This window comes from Hemitrygon akajei, chromosome 13, assembly GCF_048418815.1.
Source record: "Hemitrygon akajei chromosome 13, sHemAka1.3, whole genome shotgun sequence".
Lineage (NCBI taxonomy): Eukaryota > Metazoa > Chordata > Chondrichthyes > Myliobatiformes > Dasyatidae > Hemitrygon > Hemitrygon akajei.
The window spans coordinates 54,479,752-54,504,265 of NC_133136.1; the positions used below are offsets into that span (position 1 = coordinate 54,479,752).

General features: G+C 38.3%; 2 protein-coding genes across 12 annotated transcripts in view; both read right to left on the reverse strand.

The window, feature by feature from the left end:
* The window catches only part of cep135 (centrosomal protein 135), a 116,258-nt gene extending 113,569 nt beyond the window's left edge, over window positions 1–2,689 (reverse strand). For all 4 annotated transcript variants that reach the window (XM_073064623.1, XM_073064622.1, XM_073064621.1 and 1 more), the window contains exon 1: window positions 2,569–2,689. The gene's annotated coding sequence lies outside the window, so the exon portion shown is untranslated. The remainder of the gene's footprint in view (window positions 1–2,568) is intronic.
* Window positions 2,690–6,454: 3,765 nt separating this feature from the next.
* Window positions 6,455–24,514, reverse strand: part of exoc1 (exocyst complex component 1) — an 80,267-nt gene continuing 62,207 nt past the window's right edge. For 7 of the 8 annotated variants that reach the window (XM_073064634.1, XM_073064631.1, XM_073064628.1 and 4 more), the window contains 9 exons: window positions 23,016–23,179; window positions 20,113–20,223; window positions 16,865–16,978; window positions 14,886–14,965; window positions 11,454–11,691; window positions 10,067–10,250; window positions 9,771–9,970; window positions 8,732–8,926; window positions 6,455–8,505 (listed from right to left, as the gene is read on the reverse strand). In XM_073064634.1, the coding sequence (XP_072920735.1) occupies window positions 8,353–8,505; window positions 8,732–8,926; window positions 9,771–9,970; window positions 10,067–10,250; window positions 11,454–11,691; window positions 14,886–14,965; window positions 16,865–16,978; window positions 20,113–20,223; window positions 23,016–23,179 (1,439 nt within the window). In that variant the 3' untranslated portion in view covers window positions 6,455–8,352. The remainder of the gene's footprint in view (window positions 8,506–8,731; window positions 8,927–9,770; window positions 9,971–10,066; window positions 10,251–11,453; window positions 11,692–14,885; window positions 14,966–16,864; window positions 16,979–20,112; window positions 20,224–23,015; window positions 23,180–24,514) is intronic. The other variant, XM_073064633.1, reaches the window with a different exon arrangement.

The following is a 24,514-nucleotide window of genomic DNA, read 5'->3' on the forward strand; positions in this document are numbered from 1 at the left end:
TCATCAATTTTATTGGTCTACTGTTACGAGGCAAAATGTTTACGAGGCGGCATGAAAAAAACCTTGCATTAGCCGCATCGGATTATTGGCCGCAAAGTTCAAAGCTGTTCAAAATGTGGGAAAAAAGTAGCGGCTTAAAATCCGGAATCTACGGTAATTTACAAGGTAACAAAAGCAATGCATGATATAAGGCTTGCTTCCAATCAGTTGGTCCAGAATTTGCACACATTCACTGATGAATTACACATTAAAACCTCAATATGCTGTGACATAGCTTTACCCTATTTAATGCAGACACAGTAACCTAAACAATCAAACACAAGGAAATCTGCAGATGCTGGAAATTCAAGCAACACACACAAAATGCTGGTGGAACGCAGCAGGCCAGGTAGCATTCACCCTATAGATGCTGCCTGGCCTGCTGCGTTCCACCAGCATTTTGTGTGTGTAACCTAAACAATCAAACTGCTTGATGTTCACTGCATCAACTCTAATATACAAATTGAAAAGTCAACGATTAATGTGTTAAATATTATCATTTCATAAAAACTGAAAAAGCTAAATCTACTCAACAGCTAGGTTGAGACAGTATGGTTTTCAGTAATGAGACTGTATTGAGGCAAATAACGGTTTTCACATGAATGAGAACTAACCTAAAACATTAACAGTTCCTTTTTCATAAATGTGACCTTACTAATTCCAGCATGGTTTATATTTTAGGCTTTTAGCATCTGTGATTCTAACAAGTTCCATTATTTCTATAAGTGATGTTTTGTATTTTCAAAATATCACATGAAAATCTTCACACTGAACATCTTCCACTGTCACAAATTTCATTATCCACATGATGCCATGGACCAATACGGCCCTAACATTTGTTCATGATACCATGCATTAACAGTGAGCGAGCAAGCAAGCGTGTGTGTGCATGTGTGTGGTGAAGCAGACACTGAACCACATACGGATATGCTAGAGGTCCTTCCTCCTTTATTCCTGGCCTACTTCAAATCATCCAGCATGGAATCCCTGCTCGAATCTATAACTGGCACAGTTTTGCTTTCCTTACTTCAGAAGTGCACCAGGTTCTCCAACTAGAAAGCCCAGTAATTAAAATAAAACCTGCATCAGCATCACACCTCCGAATATAGTTTCTAAGGCAACAAAACACTGATGTACTAACACACATTATAAATTAGTTTTAATCTAATTATTTTTTGAAAAATTGGGACATGGGCATGCCTAAGGACAGCATTTATTGCTCATCTCTAATTGCCTTTGAAAAGGTGGCAGTGAGCTTTCTGGAACTGTTACAGACCTTGGTACTCCCAGTGCTGTTGGGTATTAACACTGTCTTATGAAATTTGTTTTGCAGCAGCTGTACAGAGTAAAGGTGCAAAATTACTATAAATTATGAAATGCATAGTGCAAAAAAAGGAAAAATGGGTAATTCAGAAATCTGACATGTGGATCTAAAATGTTGTCTATAATTACTTTGTCTTGCTGAAGTTGAGCATGAGGTTGTTGTAGCAACACCATTCAACCAGCCAGTCTGTCTCACCCCATATGACTCATTGCCATCTGAGATATTACCAACAGTGGTGTCAACCACAACTTTATAAATGCTGCCTGAGTTATGCCTAGTCACACAGTCATGAGGGTAGAGCAGGGGTTCCCAACCTGGAGTCCAAGCTAGAGTGAAAAAACAAGTTATTACTTAAAGAGGGGAGACAACAAAACATTGTGATACTGAGGTATTGGAGTGACCCGGTATATAAAACGCAAGGCATGTGACAAATTATTGGGAACCCTAGAGGAATGCTAGCCTTTGTGGCAAATTGCAGAGAGTATAAAAGTAGGAAGGTTTTGTTACAACTTTACAGGGAGCTAATGAAACCCCGTGCGAAGTTTGGTCTTCATATTTAAGGCAAAGTGAATTCAGTAGGTTGGTTTCTACTAAACCTTTATCAAGTCAAGTAACTTTTATTGTCATTTCGACCATAACTGCTGGTACAGTACATAGTAAAAATGAGACAACATTTTTCAGGACCATGGTGTTACATGACACAGTACAAAAACTAGACTGAACTACGTAAAAAAAAACCAGAGAAAGCTACACTAGACTACAGACCTACACAGGACTGCATAAAGTGCACAAAAACAGTGCAGGCATTACAATAAACAGGACAATAGGGCAAGGTGTCAGTTGAAACAGTTTATTCCTCGGGATCAAGAAAAGGTTTATTCTGCTTTCACCAAGTATACAGATTGTGAATTTAATTGAATACGTAAGATTCTAAAGGGAATTGACAGAATGGTTGCTGAAAGGATAATTCATGGCAGACTTTCAAAATATGAGGTCGCCTGGAGTTGACTGGGGACGGGTTGAGTAAGAGTCAGGGTTGGCTATTCCCCTCCAGTGACAGGCCGTCTCCTTCTTCCTGCCTCCGTACACTCCCCGTCCGCGGCCACCGCCCAACTTCAGCTCAAAGCCGGTCTAGGCCGAGACCCCGCCAACGTTACCGAATGAAGACATATGTGACACCCGGCTCCTGCTCGCTTCCTACTTACCGTCGACCTCCCGATCGTCAACCCGCAGCATCGATCACGATCGTTATCCCTTTCCGAGGCAGGGCCCGAGTCCCGGCGGTAAGACGTTTGAAAATGGCGCGCACCCCATCCGGGTGACCCCTGAACCACGCCATGACGTCACCCAGTGGGGGGGGGGGTGTCGATGGCACTTATAGGTGATGCACCCGGCAGGCGGCGCCACCCGACTGTGGGAACGGGGACGGCAGCTGGAGAACGTCACGTCACGAAGTGGAGTCGGCCGCCACCCAGTGGTGGAATGAGGGAACGATACTTGGCAGAATGATGCCACCTTGTGGGACGGTAGGGAAAAGCACCCGGCGGAAACGTTTCCTCGAGAGTCATTTCAGAATCCTAATCAGGTTTAATGTCACTAGCATATGTCGTGAAATTCGTTTTGCAGCAACAGTAGATTGCAATACATAATAATAGAAAAATGTTATAAATTACAGTAAGTATGTATGTTAAAAATATTAAAAGGTAGTGCTAAAAGAAAGAAAAATGTGAGGCAGTATTCATGGATTTTTTGTCCATTCGGAAATCTGATGGCAGAGTGGAAGTTGCTCCTGAAGCGTTGAATGTATATCTTCAGGCTCCTGTATATCCTTCTTGATGGTAGCAATGACAAGAGAGCATGTCCTGGGAGATAGAGGTCCTCAATGATGTATGCTGCCTTTTTGATGCAGTCTTTTGAAGGTGCCCTCTTATGATGTGGAAGCTAGTGCCTATGATGGAGTTGGCAACTTTTTCCAATCCCGTGCAGTGACCCCTACATACCAGACAGCGATGCAACCAGTTAGAATGCTCCCTATGGTACACCTGTAGAAATTTGCTAGTGTCTTTAGTGACATACAAAGCCTCAAATTCCTAATGCAATATAGCCACTGTTGTGTCTTCCTTGTAATTGCACCAGTATCTCTGATAGATCTTCAAAGATGTTGGCACTCAGAAACTTGAAACTGCACACCCTTTCCACTTTTGATCCCTCGACTTCCCCTTCCCAAAGTTCACAATCAATTCCTTGGTTTTATTGACGTTGAGTGCAAAGTTGTTGCTATGGCTCTACTCGACCAGCTGATCTATCTCGCTCCTGTTTGTCTCCTCATCATCATCCAAAACTCTGCCAACATTAGTTGTATCATCAGAAAATGTTATAGATGCTGTTTAAACAATGCCTAGCCACACAGTCATAGGAGTAGAGTCGAGTAGTGGGTTAAGCTCGCTTTTGACATTGTACTTTACAAACTTCATTACTTGGGATGGTTTGCTTCAACCCAAGTTCTGTTGAGGCAGATTGTACTGATAAGGCAGATGATGCCTGATGATGCAGGTAGCTGAATTTGTTTGTTTGTTGCTGTTTTTTTTTACACAAGATGACAAAAGTTTATTCAAAAATACACAAAATACAAGCATCAAGTATATACAACTGTGAACAAATTCAAATTAAAATTATTACTGTCCAGATAGGTGATTTTGTAATGCAGTGTGGTCATTCCACTGAATTTAAAGTCTAGCTGAAGTGACTGAATGCATTTCAGAGTCCATGGTTCCCAGCTTGTTGGTAAATTCTGACAAAGGGTTTTCAGTCTAAAATATGAACATTTTTCTTTCCAGAAATGCTACCTGGCCCATAGAATGCACCCAGCATTTTATGGTTAGGGCTAAACGTTGTGTTGAGGATTGAGAGTAGACTGACTGAACAGTCAGTAATTAGTCAGGTGGGTTGGTCTGGCTTATTGTTGGAACATCTGGCCATTTCCCCCACATTTATGTAGATACTAGTGTTGCTGTGGCTTAGCTCACAGTTAGTTCTGGTGTGTAGGTCTTCAGTACTATAACTAGTGCATGGTCTGTGTGGTCCCATAACCTTTGTTCCTGTTCTCATCCAGTTCCAGATATCACGAGGGAATGGAACTAGTGGAGGAGATCACACAAGAAAGCATTATCTGCGTATCATCATAGCGTATCTGGCTGAACATAGCTGCAAATGTGTACTTCAAACTTGTCTTTAGCACTTGTCCTGATGAAGGGTCTTGGCCTGAAATGTCAACTATTTATTCCTCTCTTTTGTGTTGAGTGATCTGCTGAGTTCCTCCAGCATTTTCTGTTTCATTAATTGCCAGCTTATTTTTAAGACACACCTGGTACTGTTCCTGGTATGTCCATCTCCACTTCTCATGGAACCAAGTTTGATGCTCTGACATTAATTCTGGTAGACTAATTAGACTCTGGTAAATAATAGTAACTTTTTTTTTACTGTGACTGTTTTTCTCCAATTGTAACTATCTGTGCTATATGTGCCTATGTTAATGGGAATAAGGCTTAAGGAAACAGAGACGGGTGTCATGGATCAAATTCACCTGGAATGAGAAACAGTGTGAAAGGTAACAATAATTAGCTCAGAAAGGAATGTTTGGGGAGGTTTGGCACAGGAGACACGAGCTGAAAAAGTAGTAAAGAGAGTTGAAAGAATAGTCTTAGTATATCTGTTTAGAAACTCACAAGTTTCTCACGTTATTTGTCAGTAAGAGTAGAAGTGGCTCAATTAGATGGTTTAAAATGGTATGACTATACAACAAAAACGCAGTAAAATTTTTTCCAGAAATAAAGCCTAAATCCTCACTAACAAAGAATTGGAAAAAAAACTTCTGATTGTAGTAGCAAACACGAGGAAATCTGCAGATGCTGGAAATTCAAACAACAACACACACAAAATGCTGGTGGAACGCAGCAGGCCAGGCAGCATCTATAGGGAGAAGCGCTGTCGACGTTTCGGGCCGAGACCCTTCGTCCAGACTAACTGAAAGGAAAGATAGTAAGAGAAAGTAGGAGGGGGAGGGGGAAATGCGAAATGATAGAAGACCGGAGGGGGTGGGATGAAGCTAAGAGCTGGAAAGATGATTGGCAAAAGGGATACAGAGCTGGAGAAGGGAAAGGATCATGGGATGGGAGGCCTAGGGAGAAAGGGGGAGGAGAGCACCAGAGGGAGATGGAGAACAGGCAGAGTGATGGGCAGAGAGAAAGAAAAAAAGAGGGGGGGAAGCTAAATATATCAGGGATAGGGTAAGAAGGGGAGGAGGGGCATTAACAGAAGTTAGAGAAGTCAATGTTCATGCCATCAGGTTGGAGGCTACCCAGCCGGTATATAAGGTGTTGTTCCTCCAACCTGAGTGTGGATTCATCTTGACAGTAGAGGAGGCCATGGATAGACATATCAGAATGGGAATGGGACGTGGAATTAAAATGTGTGGCCATTGGAAGATCCTGCTTTCTCTGGTGGACCGAGCGTAGGTGTTCAGTGAAACAGTCTCCCAGTCTGCGTCGGGTCTCACCAATATATAAAAGGCCACACCGGGAGCACCGGACGCAGTATACCACACCAGCCGACTCACAGGTGAAGTGTCGCCTCACCTGGAAGGACTGTCTGGGGCACTGAATGGTGGTGAGGGAGGAAGTGTAAGGGCAGGTGTAGCACTTGTTCTGCTTACAAGGGTAAGTGCCAGGAGGAAGATCAGTGGGAAGGGATGAGGGGGACGAATGGACAAGGGAGTCGCATAGGGATGGTACATACCCAGTGCAGGCTTGTGTTCCCACCATAAATGTAGAAGGCTAGCAGGAACCTGGTGCTCTGCTGCCACGAAGATTGGAATCTCCATCTTCCTGACAGTCACAGATACCACAGCCTGCAGTTCCATACAGAACTGCTGGTAATTCTCAGGAAAATCTGAGTCAGTGTTTCCATTCTGATAAATGCCTGGGAAGTTGAACTGAATGCATTCTGGCACTGATGTGGACAATTCCAGCATTTTCTTTGTTAAATTTCAGTCCTATGCTCACTGGTGTACAAAAACAACGCAGTAAAACAGGCTGAGGTTACACTTAAGTTCGTTTTATTTTACTGATAGTGTTTTAAATGGTGATATATTATTAAGAGATCATTAGAATCACATTTTTATTCCCACAGAATTTTACTGTTTACAGTGTAAATGATTAATTCCCATTATAAAAATTGACAACATAATGCAAATCGATGAAGAAAGCTATCAGTAGTACATCTTGAAAGCCTAAACAAGGTAGGAGGTTTGCATCAAAAAAATCCAAAATCCAAAATGTGTTTTATATTCTAAGGCATACCTACATGATAAAGGGACTTGCAATAACAAAATTGTTTGCACCTTAATATTCTCAGTGTTACTAAATGTATTTGCATCGTCATTCATAATGCTGATATGTGGATATCTTCAGAATGCATGATTAAATAGACCAATAAATCACCTTTAACCAATATTTATAACCTTGCCATTCTGCTGAAGTGGTTATGAGATTAGGTAATGTCTACATACAAAAAGTTATCAAATTATTTTATTTAATGTAGTTTATATTAAAAAAGTGACTCAAGTTGCATTTATGTCCTGAACAAATAAATCATCTTCTTACTTGCAGAAACCCTCAAAAGATATAATATTGAAAGAATTCCAGTGGCCAGGTTTAAATAAATAAATCTGTCAAGAGTTTTGCACTACAATTTAGTGGCCAAATTCTAACAAATGGTCTACATTATAGATTACTACCTCAAATTACTTGAGTTTTTATTGTAATTAAGGAACCTGCATTGTTTTGACGTCAATGTGCAATACATTAATGTTCACGTGTTTAAAATGCTAATTTACTGTTTTCACTTATATGCAGATGCATATAGAGAAATGCAAATCATTTTGCATACTTTGCAATTAGTGTTTTAATGAGTTAGTGCATATGCCTACCAGAAGCATCACAGAATAAATCTAAATATTAGATAATTATTTGATTATTAGTTAATGATTATATCCTTTTGTATTACCAAGCATGACCATGTATGTTAATGCATGTTTCCAGTATTAGTTAGGTTTGTCCTACTCTGCTTAGCATTGTATAATAAATAACAGCTCACTTGTATGAAATTCACTGGATGTTTAATTTTCTGCCATTCCAAAGTCAAAGCTATCTTCCAAATACTCTGTGCATTCTGCTTACTGTATGGAGTAAATATTTTGAGATTCCTGTTTCAAATATTTCTAGAATTAGAACTATTTCTTGGGTGAAATATTAAAATTTGTTTGTATTGGCTCAGTTTGAATCTTTAGAAAAATTAAATTTTAATAGATTTTCAAGGAAACTTGAGCTAACATGTTGGCGTTTTTTATGTTGGATTGCAGTTTACTTCATTGACTTTTGGTTCTATTCTGGGTAGATACTGTTCTTAAACGTGATGATAAAATAATATCAGAGAAAGTAATCTCCTTTAAAATCACCTTCTTTAAAAATGCATTTAAGCTCAGTAATTTTTCAACAGTTATGAAACTTTTTTTAAAAAGCTAGAGAGAGAAAAATAAAGTGGCCACAAGCATCGCTTTGGTCAGAGACTGAGCTTAGATTAATTTATGTAACATTAAGCTGTTATCTGATATCAGAAGCTGTACTTTTATAAAAACCTGTAATGAATATGAACATATTACATTTCTTTTAAACTGGAACTTTCAATCATAAAGAAGTAACACAGAGCATCACAGATCTGCATTCCGAATTGGAAATTATTTTTGCTAATGCACACACGTTAATTGCAAACAGTTTCTCTAATCTGGGCTGCTAAAGTGAACATTTTTCTAAATGCAGACGACATTAAGATGACATTAAATAATAATTTCTCTGAAAGTAACAGCCTGCAGGAATTAGCAAAAGAAATTTTATGAAAAATCTACAGGACACAGTTAACATTCACACATTTCTTCAGTGAGACTGAGCAATGCTAGAGAAATATTCCAAAATGTCTTGAATGGTGAATTCCATTGTGATCCCAGATCCAGGATAACAGCGTGCTATCAGTCCCTCAAAGTGCTTGTACTGACGAATGAATTCATCCTGCATTGAATGCCACATAACCTTTTCAGAGGAAAAACAGAGTCAACAAATGATGAAAAAAACCTTGCAAATAAAAAAAACCACATATTTCATCAAGGAAATAAAGGATGTTTAAGGCCAAGACAAATTTTCTTCCATTTAGTCCAAGTACTTCACAACAATTTGAACTGCATCACTTGTACTTGTGTAGTTTACTACACACATACGCTGAAGCAGATTTTAATTTTAATATTTCTGTGACACTAACCTGCAGCAAATTTTCCTCCTCACAGAGATGTTTGTCCACTTTTTTGTACAGATTGTCTAGTCCTTTTTTCACTTCTTTTCCAGGATATTCCTTGATAACCTTTCTTAGCTCTTGCTTGTTAAAAGCCAGCTGATAACTCACTTCCTCTTCTCGGATACCCTGTGCTACACGGGCTTCAATCCCCTCAAAGAAATGCTGTGTACACAACAAGCTAGTTAGAGACTATGCCAATGTATTCTTAAAGAAAAAACATTTCTCAATGAGTCTATGTCTAATCTTGTAAAATTTTGTTCTCAGAACAGGAAATTAAATTGAAGAAACCCCCAGAGGCAGGAATCCCAAGATCTGTCATGCAGCGTATAATTCACAGCACATGTGATTCAAGTAAGGCAAACTGGGAATCTATAGTTTGAATGAATAATTCATTTTTGTTTCTAGGGAATGGAAATGCATATTGTAAATTCTTCTCCTAAAGCTTGCTGCCCAAAATCGAGCTGATATTCTTCCATGTACTTTTAACTCGACTCCCTGTTCAAGATGTTTTTATTTTGCATTCTGTTTTAAATCAAAAATATGTAATATTTCCAATTATTCTAAATTTATTTTATTTACAGTAATATTTTGTCACCTTAGAAGTTCTATAAGATACGAAAACTTCAAAACACAGAACTGAGTTTAATTCAATTTTCCAATTGTATACTTTTTCCATTAGTTTGCAAGCACAGCTCTTTTCCCCTCACTGTTCACTAGCTTCAATTTATCTGTTTATTTCTGAATGGATGATTAACATCATCAAGAGTCAAAATATCTTGATTCCTTCCAACTTTTAAAGTCCCATGCAATTGATACTGCCAGATTACTCTGATGTGATCTCACGTGAAATAGGGAAAAGGTAGAATGTTAAGAATTACTGCAACCAGTTGAAGTTAACGTTCAATCAAAACTATGTTTTTTTAAAAACTGGTACTCAGCCATCACAAAAATCTCCTTCTGAGGAACTTTAAGGTCAAGTTTGTAGTTTGGAAAGTAGAAAACTTACATTAAGTTTCTCAAGAGGTTGCCCCAGAGAATATATCACGTAAGATTGCAAATGCTCCGTGTATTTCTGCTTAGCTTCTCTCCTTTCTGCCTCCAGACATGCAATTTTAAGGTGAGAGAGTGTTGAAAAAATGTGGTGAAAGTTTTCCATCATCACAACGTCTCGTGGCGTTTTCTGACTTTCGTTAGCAACTTTTTCCACTGAGAATAAAGTGCATCAGAAATTATTATAAAAGGAAATCATTAGATATGCAGAAATTGAATCTGAATTCAGTTCACATTTTAACAGCTTTTCACCATTGTTGTAAACTGCCCGAATTAGTTTGGTGTAGGCCTTGTCCAGGTCACCCCTTCGTTCTGCAGCTCTGAAGATGGACTCTGCTAGTTCAGCAAATTCTTCAAACCCACTTACAAATGGTAAAATTCCAACTTTACTCTTTTTTGATATCTTCACTTCTTCCATCTGCTTAATCTGATTCCACTGAAAGAACACAAAAATTTCAAGCAAATACAGTTGATAGATTTGAAATTTAAAAGCCTAACATCTACAAGCAATATCAGTACAATAGTTATCACTTTAGTCCTTGTAATAAATGTTATTGTTCTGTTGTTCAAGAAAGGCTCTAATAGTAAGTCAGGAAATCATTGGCCAATTGCCTGATGTCAGTAGTGGGTAAAATAATGGAAGCTGGTTCTCTATGATTCCAAATGTCAAATAGTGTTTATTTATGGTGAAGCAAATTTTATCAATAGATTTAATAAGATACTTGAATAATATGTTGTTCAATGAATTGTGTAACTACCGTAGCTTGTCATTCACTGAACACAAAAGTCATAGACGGGCATTAATACAGAACGCTGTCCAACCATGAACTGTAGACCAATTATTCACTAGAGCCTTTCAATATTTTGAAATTTCTTTATTAGATACAATATCTTAAATCTTAATTTCAGCCAAAACTGCCCAAGTTTCATTCCTTATTTTTCTGGGCTACAGTGTTTAATGTGAAGTTTTCCCTTCCTAGTTTTGAGAGGTAGTAATTGTGTTCTATTATTGGACATAATAGAATCTGCACATCTCAAAACCAGACAACTGACTTGCTTGCACTGAATGAAGTGCATTGAAAATCAGTGTAAAGATTTTCAAATAACAGAAAATCTAAACAAGGTAAACAGACCTGGCCCTTGCAAAGGCTCATCTGGTTATTGTATTCAATAGTGCATCCTCTTATTCTTCAATCTATGATCAGTTTACCAAGTGTCAAGATGAACCTCAGTATCCCCAAGTGAAGGGAATAAACTGATGATAGCTCCTACTCATAAACACTATCCGGTGGTTCTTGCTGGTAATACGTGTTGATGCAGGGTCACTGAGAACAGGATCAGATTGGAAGAGATTATGTGGAGGATGCCACCTTAAGTGAGATACTTGAGTATGCTTTTCACTCAGAACACATATCCACCAATGTGTCAATATTTTTTTAACAGCAAAAAAAGTAATGGGGAACAAATAAAAATAGGACTGGTCCTGGGTACATCAGTAGGACCACTATTATTTTCCCCTCAAAGATTCTGAGAGGACTACCTATGTCAAAGTTAACTTCCTTAGCAAATCCATTTAACCCAACGGAGTAACACGTTACTGGTTAATTGGTTCATATACAATTCACAAAAAAATACTTACAATGCATTTGTCAAAATTTCTCTTGACTGTCACAAGGACATTTCCTAATGTGGTGCTGAGAAAGGATGCAGGGTCCACATTCTCTGCTGTCCAAACATGATGGCTCATCTTTACCAACATGTACAGTGAGTTAAAGCTGTCAATTTTATCCCCAAGTGAAATGAGGTTGTTCAGTTCTGGCTCAATACAGCGGAAAACTTTAATCATCATTGATCGAATAATGCCTGCCTCCTCTTTTCTGCAATTATAAGTGACATGGCTTTCAAACACACAATTATAATTTAAAAATCTTCCAGCCTTTTTAACATAAATTCCACCATTAGTCTACAATTCAAAGTAAAATAAAAGATACAAAACACTGCAGTGGCTGAAAGTCTTAAATAAAAAGAGAAAATGTTAGAAATGCTCAGCATATCAGGTAGCATCTATGGTGGCAGCAACAATGTTAATTTGCAAATTAAATTGGAATTAGTTAATGATGATAATACACAGGCTTAAAAATGGTGCACCTCTTAAAAGGTATCTTACACTTTTAAATATTCTAATCACTGGTAGAATATAAGCTTTAAAATTTAACAAGAAAAACTGCAAATCGAAATCAAAATATGTTACCAATTTAAAGGAATATTATGTTTGCTGATGAGAGAATTATGAAAAAATAGTGTTTGGTTCAGTTTTAAAATATTTAAAGATGTATAGAAATCTAGCATTCACTTTAGATTTTGCTGACAGAGTACAGCTCAGAAAATAAAAACTATTATAGATAATTTTACGAATTTTGTTTGCCTTTAAAAAGGGATTGTATCCATGGAAATACATTAAGTTACAAGGCCTTTTTTTGCTGAGAATTATTTTCCATTGTATTTCTTTTGTTCTTAATTCATCTGAACAGAACTTCGGGACTAAATTATAAATGGATGTCCAATAAACACCTTGTTGTTGTTGTTCATCCTTCGGAGTCGAAGACGACCACGACTTCTGTCAGGTGGAGGGTTTGTGACTGTGGGTCCGGAGGTGACTGGTAAGGCCAATCTGGGCCCTGAAAGCTCGCCCACATGTGGGACACTTGAGGGTAGGTGCTGCAGTGGAAGTGGAGGTAGCTCGAGCCTTGTGTGCACCGTCTATAAACATCTACTAAGTTGAGCATGGTAGCCTTGCAGAGAATGGCACCTGGAAACTTTATCTATTTGTTTGATTAGCTACTTTATTTGATTTTCAGGAAGGTTTTGTTTTTGTCTCCCCTTGGTTCCAGTTCTAAGGTTCAGCTACAGGATGAAGATAGGCCAAGTCCAACAAAATCAAAGTGGATACAGATTTAGTGTGAAAAAATTAGAAAAGTACATCTGTGTTACGAGCTATAATAAAATTAAGATTACAAGTAGGATAGATAAAGGGGATGTAGTGGACATTGTATAATTGGACTTTCAGAAGACCTTTGATAAGGTGCCACACAAGGCTGCTTACCAAGTTAAAAGCCCATGGTATTACAGGGAAGTTACTAACATGGTTAGAGCATTGGCCGATTGGTAGGAGGCAGCAAGAGGGAATAAAAGGATCCTTTTCTGGTTGGCTGCCAGTGACTAGTGGTGTTCTGCAGAGGTCAGTGTTGGACCACTTCTTTTTATGCTGTTTATCAATGATTTAGATGATGGAATAGATGGCTTTATTGCCAAGTTTGCAGATGATACAAAGATTGGTGGAGGGGCAGGTAGTGTTGAGGAAACAGGTAGGATGTAGAAGGACTCAGAAAGATTAGGAGAATGGGCAAGAAAGTGGCAGATGAAATACAATGTTAGTAAATGCATGGTTATGCACTTGGGTAGTGGAAATAAATGTGCAGACTATTTTCTAAACAGGGAGAAAATCCAGGAATCTGAGATGCAAAGGGACTTGGGAGTCCTTGCACAGAACACCCTAAAGGTTAACTTGCAGGTTGAGTCAGAGGGGAGGAAGGAAAATGCCATGTCAACATTCATTTCAAGAGATCTAGAATACAAGAGCAAGGATGTGATGCTGAGGCTTTATAAGGCATTGGTGAGGCCTCACCTTGAGTATTGTGAACAGTTTTGGGCCGCTCATCTTAGAAAAGATGTACTAGCATTGGAGAGGGTCCAGAGGAGGTTCACAAGGATGATTCCAGGAATAAAAGGGTTATCATACAAGGCATGTTTAATGGCTCTGGGTCTGTTCTTGCTGGAATTCAGAAGGATCTCATTGAAACCCTTTGAATGCTGAAAGGCCTGGACAGAGTAGATGTGGAAAGGATGTTTCCCCTGGTGAGAGAATCTAGGACAAGATGGCACAGTCTCAGGACAGAGGGGCACTCTTTCAAAACAGAGATATAGAGAAATTTCTTTCACCAAAGGGTGGTGAATTTGTGGAATTTGTTGCCACATGCAGCTGTGGAGTCCAGGTCGTTGGGTGTATCTAAGGCAGAGATTGATAGGTTCTTGATTGGACATGCATCAAAGGTTACGGGGTGAAGGCCGGGAACTGGGGTTGAAGAGGAGATAAAGAAAAAGGATCCTCCAGGATTGAATGGCGCAGCAGACTCGATGGGCCAGATGGCCTAATTCTGCTCCTATGTCTAATGGTCTAAGATGATGCAAACTGTTTTGAGTTTTGTTTACTGTTTACTTAATATTAGTGATTACATTATTTAATAACTTAAAGCCCAAGATAATTATCCATGTATCCATCCATCATCCGGGAAGGGCACTGTTGTATACAAAAATGTAGGGACAGAAACAAGGTAATTTGTCAGTCCCTGGGCTCATTATACCACACAGGGAACAAGGACCTGGATTTGAAAAAGAAACTTTGCTACTAATAAAACATACAGTAAGTAATAAACAGAGCAGCATTTACACCTACAGGACCACATAAGGCATATCACAAGTCGGTTATAATGCTGATTTGTGGAATGCTTTATTTAACCTTAAGGTTATCAAGAAATGACAACGAGTGCAAGAAAGATGACAGCCGTAGCCCACAATTAGTTTCATTTTTCTAACTATTCTATTATAAATATACAGTAACATCTGATGCAGGCCTTAAACTTCTTGCAACATGTGTAGACAAAGAGAAAGTTACAACATTGGTTATGACACAAGGATATTAAAAACTAGCTCTTTGCATTGTAGGTTGTTAAACTTCAAAATAAGCCAATAGCTAACTTGCACATTACTAGCATTTCTTAGTATACTGCTGCAAATTAAAGGAAATATGTGGAAGAATCAAATTACTACAATAAGTTGTTTCGGTATTTCTGTCTTTTTAATGAAATATATGAAATATTTGTACACTGTGGCCCCTTTAAATGTTTACATATTTAGCAGCACAAAAAAATACACAGTCTCTGAACAAATACCTTAATACGTCACCAGTCCTGGAACGTTTTTGATAAATATTCATGACAAATGCACTACTTACTCAGATGGCACAGAGAACTTGTCTCCCAAAAGAGTGACTGACCGAGACAGATGTCCTCCATCCACCTCGCTGCACTCTGTCTAGTGTAAAGAATAGAGCATAAGTAACTTCAAGATGTTAGATTCTATTCCAATTAGAGGCAGTGTATTATAAACAACTTTAATGCAATGATTGCCAATTTAACAAGTATATCTGAAATAATGTATAAAAATAAAACTAAACAGATGCTGCAAATCGGAAAAATGAAAAATGCTGGAAACACTAAGTTATCTTAGAAAAAGAAACCACAAATATTTCAGACTGAAGTTTCTTGGGCAGAACAGGAAAAGGGGAAAATTATATTAATATCAAACTGCAAGGCTGGGGGAAACTTTGAATAGAACAAAGGGAATGAATATCTCTGAAAGGGTAAAGCCAAGGTTACTCTGGGGGTAAGCTGTATACAAGTTCATCTGGTTGATGGGTTAATAGTGCAGTTAGGAAAATAGAACATTGCACATTGTTCATTAAAGCTATACAGCAAATTGCAATCATACTGGCTCTCCACTCTGCTCTGTCACACCTAGAGAACCACAAGACATACATTATAATACTGTTTATTGATCACAGCTCATCATTCTGCACCATTTTTCCAGTTGTAAATAACTAAGTTGCAAAACCTGGGCCTCTGTACCTCCCTCTGCCATCTGTCCCTTGACTTCCTTATTGTGAAACCACAGTCAGTGAAGATCAGTAATAAATTCTCCTCCTTGCTGACTGTCAACACAGGCATACTTCAAGTATGCATGCTGAGCCCACTGATCTAGTTTATTTATATTCAAGTCTGTATGGCTAAACACAGCTCAAATGCCATCTATAAATTCACCAATGACAGAATCTCAGATGATGATGGTGAGTGAGATAGATCTGGTAGTTGAGTGGTGTCACAACAACAAACTCAAACTCAACATCAACAAGACCAAAGAACTGAATGTGGACTTCAGGAAGGGGAAGTTGGAAGAGCATACACCAGACCTCAGTGAGGGATCAGTGGTGGATAGGGCGAGCAGCTTCGAGTTCCTGGGTATCATCACCTCCGAGGATCCAGTCTAGGCCCAACATATTGATCCAATCACAAAACTGGCATAGGAGTTTGCAAAAGTTCGGTATATCACCAAAGACTCTTGCAAATGTCTATAGATGTACAGTGGAGAGCATTCTGACGAGTTACATTGCAGCCTGGTATGGAGGCTCCAATGCATGAGATTGCAAGAGGCTCAGCCAGCTCCTTCACGGGCACAACATTTCCACCATTGAGGTTACCTTCAAGAGGCAGTGCCTTAAGAAGGCAGCATCCATCATTAGGACCCTCAGCATCCAGGACATGCCCTCCGGTTTCTATCATCAGGGAAATGGTACAGCAGCCTGAAGTAATATACTCTACAGTTTAGGAATAGCTTCTACCCCTTCACCATCAGATTTCTGAATGGTCCATGAACACCATTTGTTACAAATTTCTTTTGCATAATTTATTTATTTTTGATATGTATGGTAATTTTATGTCTTTGTACTGCAAAAAAGAACACAAACCTCAAATGATATTGATAAAAATAGTCTGAACCTGGATAAGGGTAAAAGAGGGTGAGAGCAGAGACAAAGGGATACAGAAGTTGTAAAATGCAGTTACATACAGGTCATATCCAGCCGTCAACTAAAACTGAGGTAATATCACAGACGGGTAATCTGGCTTATTCTGATACAGAGGGAAAGCAAGTAACCTGAAGTTGTAAAATTTGATTGAATCTGAAAGACTGCAATGCATGAAGACAGATAACAAGGTGCTGTTTCTCAAGGTTTGCTAAAATGTGCAGGAGGCCAACACAGAAGTGAGATGGAGATTTGAAGTGGGAGGAAACAGGAAGCTCAGAGTTACCACTGAACACAAATGGTCCGTGATCTTCATTTGTGTTTCCAATAAAGAGGAGACCATACATGCTTACGTTGGATGTATGTAAATCTCTGATCCACCTGCACACTGTCCGGGTTTCTGGATCATCGTAAGGGAAGAGTTGAAAGGACAGGTGTTGTTTCCATTGCAGTTGCATGGGAAAGTGCTGTAAGAAAGGAAGAGATTAGCAGAGATGGAAGAGCAAAGTGGACAGTCCCTATGAAATGCTGAAAGGAGAGGAAAATTTGCCTGGTGGTGGAAATTTGTTGAAGAAGTAGAAATTGTGAAAAATGACCTGTTGACTTTGGAGACTAGTGGGGTGGAAGGAGAGTAGTAGTTTAAAATATGTTGCTTCATCAAGGAGAGGGCTGAGTAACAGATGAAATGTGATAAAGGCTTTTAGGAATGGTGGGTGGGAAGCACCAGTTCAGAAAGGAGGAAGACATTTCAGAGGCACCTGTATGTAAGGATCTTGTCATTGGAATAAATATGATAGAGATAGAGGAAATGGGAGAATGAAACTGTCATCACAGGAGACAGGGTTGGAGAAAGAATGGTCAGTATTGCTGTCGAAGTCTGTGGGCTTGTACTGAATGCTTGTCACTGGCTCTCTTAGACACGGAAAGGCAGAGAAGCAATAAAAGTTCCCTTGATTGGGGACAGTGAGGTGAGCTAAAGAAGCCATTCAACGCAAGAATGAGTTCTACAAGGTGAAAGGATGCATTGGTAAATGGGAATTGGTTGAGTCTCTGTCAACGGAGAAGTGGAGAGCATTAGGCATTCTAAGTGGTATCAATATATAGAGAAATTGTATATCCATGTTGAAGATGGGGGGGGGGGGCAGGAAATGGGAACCTGTCAAAGTGTTAGATGGCATCAAAGGCACCAAGGATATATTGGGAAGGGATCTGACCAGGGGGAGATAGATAGGAGTCAAATTAATAAGGAACAAGTTCAGTGGACACCTCCCTCAAATCTTTTTTATCCAGTCCTTTTCCAAATGTCCTCATTAACCCATTGATCAAATAACCTCATTAACTACTCCAAAGGAAAGACTGGCCTGCCCCTTTGTCTTATCCATCCCCTTCACTCCAGTTCTGACAAAAATACTTCAACTCAAAACCATTTTTCTTTTCATGGATGTTGCTTGACATGCTCAGTGTTGTCAGCATTTTCTGTTTTTAATACAACAATGGGTCATATCGTTACGGAATGAAGAGGCTACAGTGGCACATGTTGAATGAAAATCGACCAGGAAAGAATTAGATCAGTTTTTGAGTTCATCATAATGTCTCACTCCTGAGAAGTTAATATATCGACTTTCCATTTATTCAATTAAACTTTTGTATTACCATTACACAAATCAAGTCATTATTTAAAAACTCCCGACGCTTTGCTTTTATCTATAGCAAACCAATCAATTCCACTCAGATCAATGCTGGTCAGTTAGAAGAATCAGAGCAGTCAGAAACAAGAAACACATAAAATGATTTACAGTACTCCTAAGCATTTAACTCCTAAGTCATTAAATCAGAGTAATATTATTCTGTGCAAGATACCAAATGAATATGAGTTAACAAACTGCAAAGGCTGCGACATGAACAGAGGATAGCTATAAATGGCTTTGCACATTATTTTACGGCCCAAATGTAATATCGCCAGGCAGTCCAGAGAAGCCTGAACCCCTTTTCAGAATAATGTATTTAAATATATAAAATAAAATATATAGGATTACAAAAGAAACGAATTATATAGAAATACAGGTATCAAAATATTTTTTAACATGGGATATAGTAATATATGTGCTTCTTTATTAACAAAATAGTGATGAGCGTGCTGTAAACAATATTTCGAGATATTTTAACAACTGTAATGCGATGTGAATTTTTTTTTCAATCCAAGTTCATGGACCCCAGGAATCTATCCACAGACTCCCGTGGCTTTGTCACATTTTGAATGGAGAAGTGTTTCATCCCCCATTCTGTTTCTAGTCTTCCACTGACACAAGTCAAAGCATTTTTCAGTATCTACAGCCATAATGATGTGGTGGTGAAGAGTGGAAAATGTTGTGGGCAGGAAAATCACAGAAAAGGATTTATAAGCCACATCATTCATATTCATGATATGAATAAACAAAGTTACTAGCATGTATTATTCTTCTTTTCATGCATTTATAACTGGTGCAACATCACTTTCAATGTCTCAGCAAAACTTCCAGTAAAGCTTTATTATTCATAGGAAAGATTGCATGGCGCTATCTTTATTGACAAGCAATGCAATTTTAATGGTTTCAAACAACTTACATAATTCTAAGGAAATACATTAAGTCCATAATTGGCTAAATCACTAAGTTCCATTTTAAACTGAAATGGAATGTACTAACTGTTAAATAAATTCTTTACTAGATTAATCATTTAAACATGATGCACAGTGGAAAAAAAAATGTTCTCAACATTTCTTTACAACCATAGTCTGACTGGAAGATGCAATTTTCATTAAAGCTACTGTAATCACAGTCAGAAAAGCATTTTTGGGTCAAATATTAAAACCATAACAATCCACTTAGATCATAAAAAAATGCACAGATGACTTTCCTTTTACAGAATTGAGAGCCATCTTGATACAGATATTTTTGTGCATCATGTGAATCAACTTCATGAGAAAAGGAAGCAATGATACTGGAAAGTCAGAGACTGATTTTGAGTTGCGGAGCCCACTAATTTCCCTCCGGGGCTGTGTGCATGGGACATGGTAAAACACAAAGTTATCCAATCATCAGAGTGGATCACAGCAGCTGCCACTTCTCAGATTACACTATCTGATCTTGCGGATCTGGCCTAAGTAAGATCTTTAACTCAATTACCATTCCTCAGTCTCATCCTCCTCCTACCATCACCCCCCCCCCCAACTCCAGCTCAGAAACTTTGTCCATAAGCACCTCCATCACTAGCCCAGTGACTACCGATCTGCCATCTGAGCATCTCCCACCACAACCGTTGTTCTAACTACTGAGTGTTCATTCTGACCCCTGACCAATTACTAATAATGGACCGCCTTGCCCCAGCCTCCCTCACAACCAATGGCCCATCTCTTGTACCTCCAATGTCCTTTCTACTCGTATTTCTAAATTCCTGACAGTTATTAAGTCCATCATTAGATCCAAAAACCCTACAATATCTTAAGACCATTACGGAATTCATGCTTTATTGAATTTGAATAGTGATCCTCCAAAATGATTTTGCTTATGCCAATCAATTTCTAGGCAGTTGCAGACCAACTTATTTACTTATGTAGCCTTACCACTACTGAGCCTGGTAAAGCTGGACTTTGTTGTAGCTTGAAGAATTTGCTGATGAAATCCTGTTCAGCCAAACAGAGAGGTTCTAATTCACTTAAGACCTGTTCAAAAATCTGCAGGAAAGGGAACAGTATTTAGTTCCATATATAATATTCAAAACATGCTACATCTTTTCAGCTGTGTGTCATGTTACCTGAACGGAATTCAGTGATGAATGAAAAGTATTGCATGTATTTACTTAATTTACTGTTTGTAGATAATACTTATATCTTGTGCTGCATTTCAGGAAAGGATACAGTCGGCCTTCCTTATCCGTGGATTCCACATGCACGGATTCAACCAACCGTGGATCGGGCAAACCCGGAAATTCTCTCCAGCACTCGTTGTTTGAGCATGTACAGACCATTTTTTTTTGTCATTATTCCCCAAACAATACAGTATAACAACTATTTACATAGCATTTACATTGTATTAGGTATTATAAGTAATCTAGAAATGACTTAAAAGTACAGGCAGTCCCCAGGTTATGAATGAACTCCATTCCTGAGTGCGTCTTTAAGTTGGATTTGAAGTCGGAACAGGTACATCTGGTATTATTTAGTGTCAGTTAGTCAAACGTTTTTCTTAGTATATAGTACACATTTCACCTTTCTATGCTTATAAAACACTTAAGAAACATACGTATTTCAATAATTAAACTACTGCGTTGCTTAGTAATAATAGTAGTTTTCATCGGGGCAGGGCCTTTCACATACTCCATTAAAATTGTTCCGATTGTTGACCGACTGTAGTCTAACGCTTTTTTAATGACCGATGGCGTTTCACCTCTTTCCGATTGCTTTATTACTTCTACCTTATTTTCAATTGCGATCGTGATTACTTTCATGAACAGAAACACCGCAGATTCAGAGCTACGCCGGGTCCTAATGTCCACCTCACCGAACATGTTAAATAAAGTCCGGGATTCTGCTGGGTCCTAAAGACCACCGCATTGATTCAGGTTAAATAAGGGACTTGTGCATCAGCGTTTTTTGGTATCCACAGGGGGTCTCGGAACCAATCCCCCGTGGATAAGGAGGGCCGACTCTACTTACTATTCTTACTGACAAATTAAAGTAGAAAATTGTTTCACATGAATTGTTGAAACATATCACATATCTATCCCTGAAAGATATTATTCTTATAAAATTATGTTGGATAAATTGCATTTTCTGTATTACGGAAGTGCCAACATTTTAATGGATCTTAACTGACTATAAAATACACGGATTTGAAAGATAAATGAAAGTACATTCTGAAACCATGATCCATGATTTTAGATACCATGATGATGTATATCTTTTCAGTTGTACAAGTCCAGCGTCCTGGGATATCCCCAAGGTTGAGAAAGCTGGAGCAAACTTATGAGACCAACTGGCCTCCTCCAGTTCATGTTTCTCACATTCATATTTTCCACAATTACCAATTAATTTATGCTAAAGACCTGGTTAAAAGTTTGCCACTAAGCATCTTTGGTGAACTTTATGATATATTGTAAATGTATATTCTTTCTAAACAAGCATATAATGACACTGTCACAATCAGTTGAAAATAGTTCCTCTCAAGAAAATTGATACAGAAGGAAAGCTGCATTTATACAGTACCTTTCTCAACTTCAGGAAACTCCAAGAAATTTTATTAGCTAATTAATTAAACAGCATAAACTTATTCACAACTGCCCTTCATAAACACTAGTCACTGCAAAAATGATACACAGGATAGACTCCATTGGCATATGTGTTTTTAAAAAAAATCTGTTTATTCAAAATACCCACGGATGGAATAGTATTACTAATTTGTCACTTTCCAATATAGAAGTATTCTAAATTCATATCTTGAACAAAATTGAGAAATCCAAGAAACATGGACCAAAAATGCCATGCAATACTCAAATCTGGCAACATTTCTGGAGCAAATCTGGAACTAGGCCTCAAGCTTGCCTGGTGCTGGTGACCAGGTGAGAGACGCGATAGCGCTTACAGCATGGCGTCTGTGCTTGGCTGGGGCCTGGCCTCTCCTGTTGGTGCTGCCTCCCGTGTTTGGGTGGTGGAATGACAGGCTGGATTGCATGTGTATGCATACTGCCGGAGCACTGATCCACTGATTGCCGGACAGTGTCATTCATGGTCTTGGGCTACAACTAGGTCCCCTCAACAACCCCCACAGTGAACATACTACTTTACTGGCCATTTTGAATGACATTACTCAAGGTTTGCTTGCTATTTTGAATATTTTGCACCTTGGCCCCAGAGGAACACTGTCTCGTTCAGCTGTATCTATGTATGGTTTGAAAAATTAAACTTGATTTGATCGGATTTGAACATTGTGGAGAGAAAATCATGAAAAATTTTAGATGCCTGACTTTTATTTTTTTCCAGTATATATGTGGTTTTAAAAGTTGCTATCTATGGCTACCACTATATTTTTGATAAATCATGGACTACATTATAGATTTTGCATTAAATGCTTTTAAGAAGTTGGATAATTATTGGAAATCTAGTGCCTTATGGAACGCATATACACTGAGAATTTTGCTTCCCTCTCTTTTGTTGTTGTTCAGTCACTAAGTCGAATACTGCTGCTGCCCAGGTTGGGACCTGTCTGGGTTTGAACTCAGGACCATCTGCCTTGAAGTCCAGTGCTGATGCCACTACACCACCAGCCAGCCCTCACTTACTTATTGCTATTATGAAAGGGCTACAAAAAAAGCCTTTTTTTAAAAACCAGCCACATGCACATTGCACAAAATTCCAACAGAAATATTTAATGATAGATTTGGATAACAGCATATGGATACCTCATCTAGGTTCAAACACTAAAGAAATTAAGCTCAATTTTCAAAGCATTACCGAACTAATATATGTACCTTATCAAATTTGGTTCTATCAGCCACATCAATGTCCGAAGCAGACATGTTTCCCATGTCAAGCAGTGAGGACGACTGAGAGCGACGATTTCCTGATCCCTGAACAGACAGTTTGTTTAGGCTAGAAGTAGAACCTGTAAGTTTTCCAGAACTTCCATGAAGACCTGCAGTCCAATAAATTTAAGTTAATGATAACAACATTAACTAAAGTCTCAAAATTAAACAAATGTCACATGGGCAGAACATCAAACCCTGAAATATGGTGTCTCAATTTTATTGAAGGCTTGAGGATAACTCAATATAACAATTAGTGGTCTAGGATCGTTCAATACGAATGACTGCCCACCATCTGCTACTTAACACTAGCACAGGTACATTTTATACATATTTTTAAAACTCAGAAATACAAGACATTTAAGACTACATTAACTTTTTAGTAAAGTTTCAAAATATATTAATAAAGTCACAGACCCAAAATTAAAAGCACCAAACAAGTCAGGATTGAGAAAATCCCAGACAACTGAAACTCAGTCAGCCATTATGGCATTCTATTAATTATGTTGAAAAGCATTGTTTTTTTTTTAAATTTACAAACCCAGTACTAAACTAATCTTAATATTTAACAGAGCTAAGAAAGATTTTCTTAGGACAATAAAGCACAAAAGCAGATGCTGTAAATCTGAATTATAAACAGATATGCAGGTCAGGCAATATCCATGGAAAGAGGAAAACAGCTAATGTCTCAAGATGAAGGACCTTTGGAAGAAATGGGAAGGAGGGTCACAAGTTGGTTTTAATTTGCAGAGGGTTGTGGAGTGCTGAATATGACAAAGGAAATATTTCTGAGAGAAATGGGACCAGGATTGTTGTGGAAAAATGACATATTTGTTACTCTTTCCACAGAAGCTACCTGACCTGTTGAGCATCTCCGGCCTTTTCTATTTTTATGAAAGATTTCCAGCACCTGTGGGATTTTTTTTTTAAAGTCTTCAGGTTTGTTTTTGCCCAGAATTTAAAGGAGATTTGTAAGCCTCTAAATATTCACACTCCATTCACACTCAATTCTTTACAGAAGCATGGAGGCATTACTAGCTTTTTTTTTCCTAAAAGAGGTATAATTTTTACATTTGAAGAGATTAAAACTACCAGTGCAGTGATAGTTCAGAATCACACTGGGTGAAGCCAAGCTTAAACAATCTTTAATAGACTCACGAGGCTCATATCCATGAAATTCCAGATATTTTTGAAAAAGCTAAAGAAAAATAAAGTTGAGCAGTGTAAATCAAAAAGAGAAACCTCAAATAAGGAAAGAATTGGAAAGATGATAGGAAGCACCTGTGTGAATGGAGATTGAGGTGTAGTCAACAATAAATCTTAAATCTGTCACTGGTACAAGTCATAGTGAGTAGTGTTAACAACTTTCTTACCAGTGTGTTCACCTCTGCTTAAGATATACTGTTGGCAAACAAAGCTGACTTTACAGTAGTTAAGTTCTACAG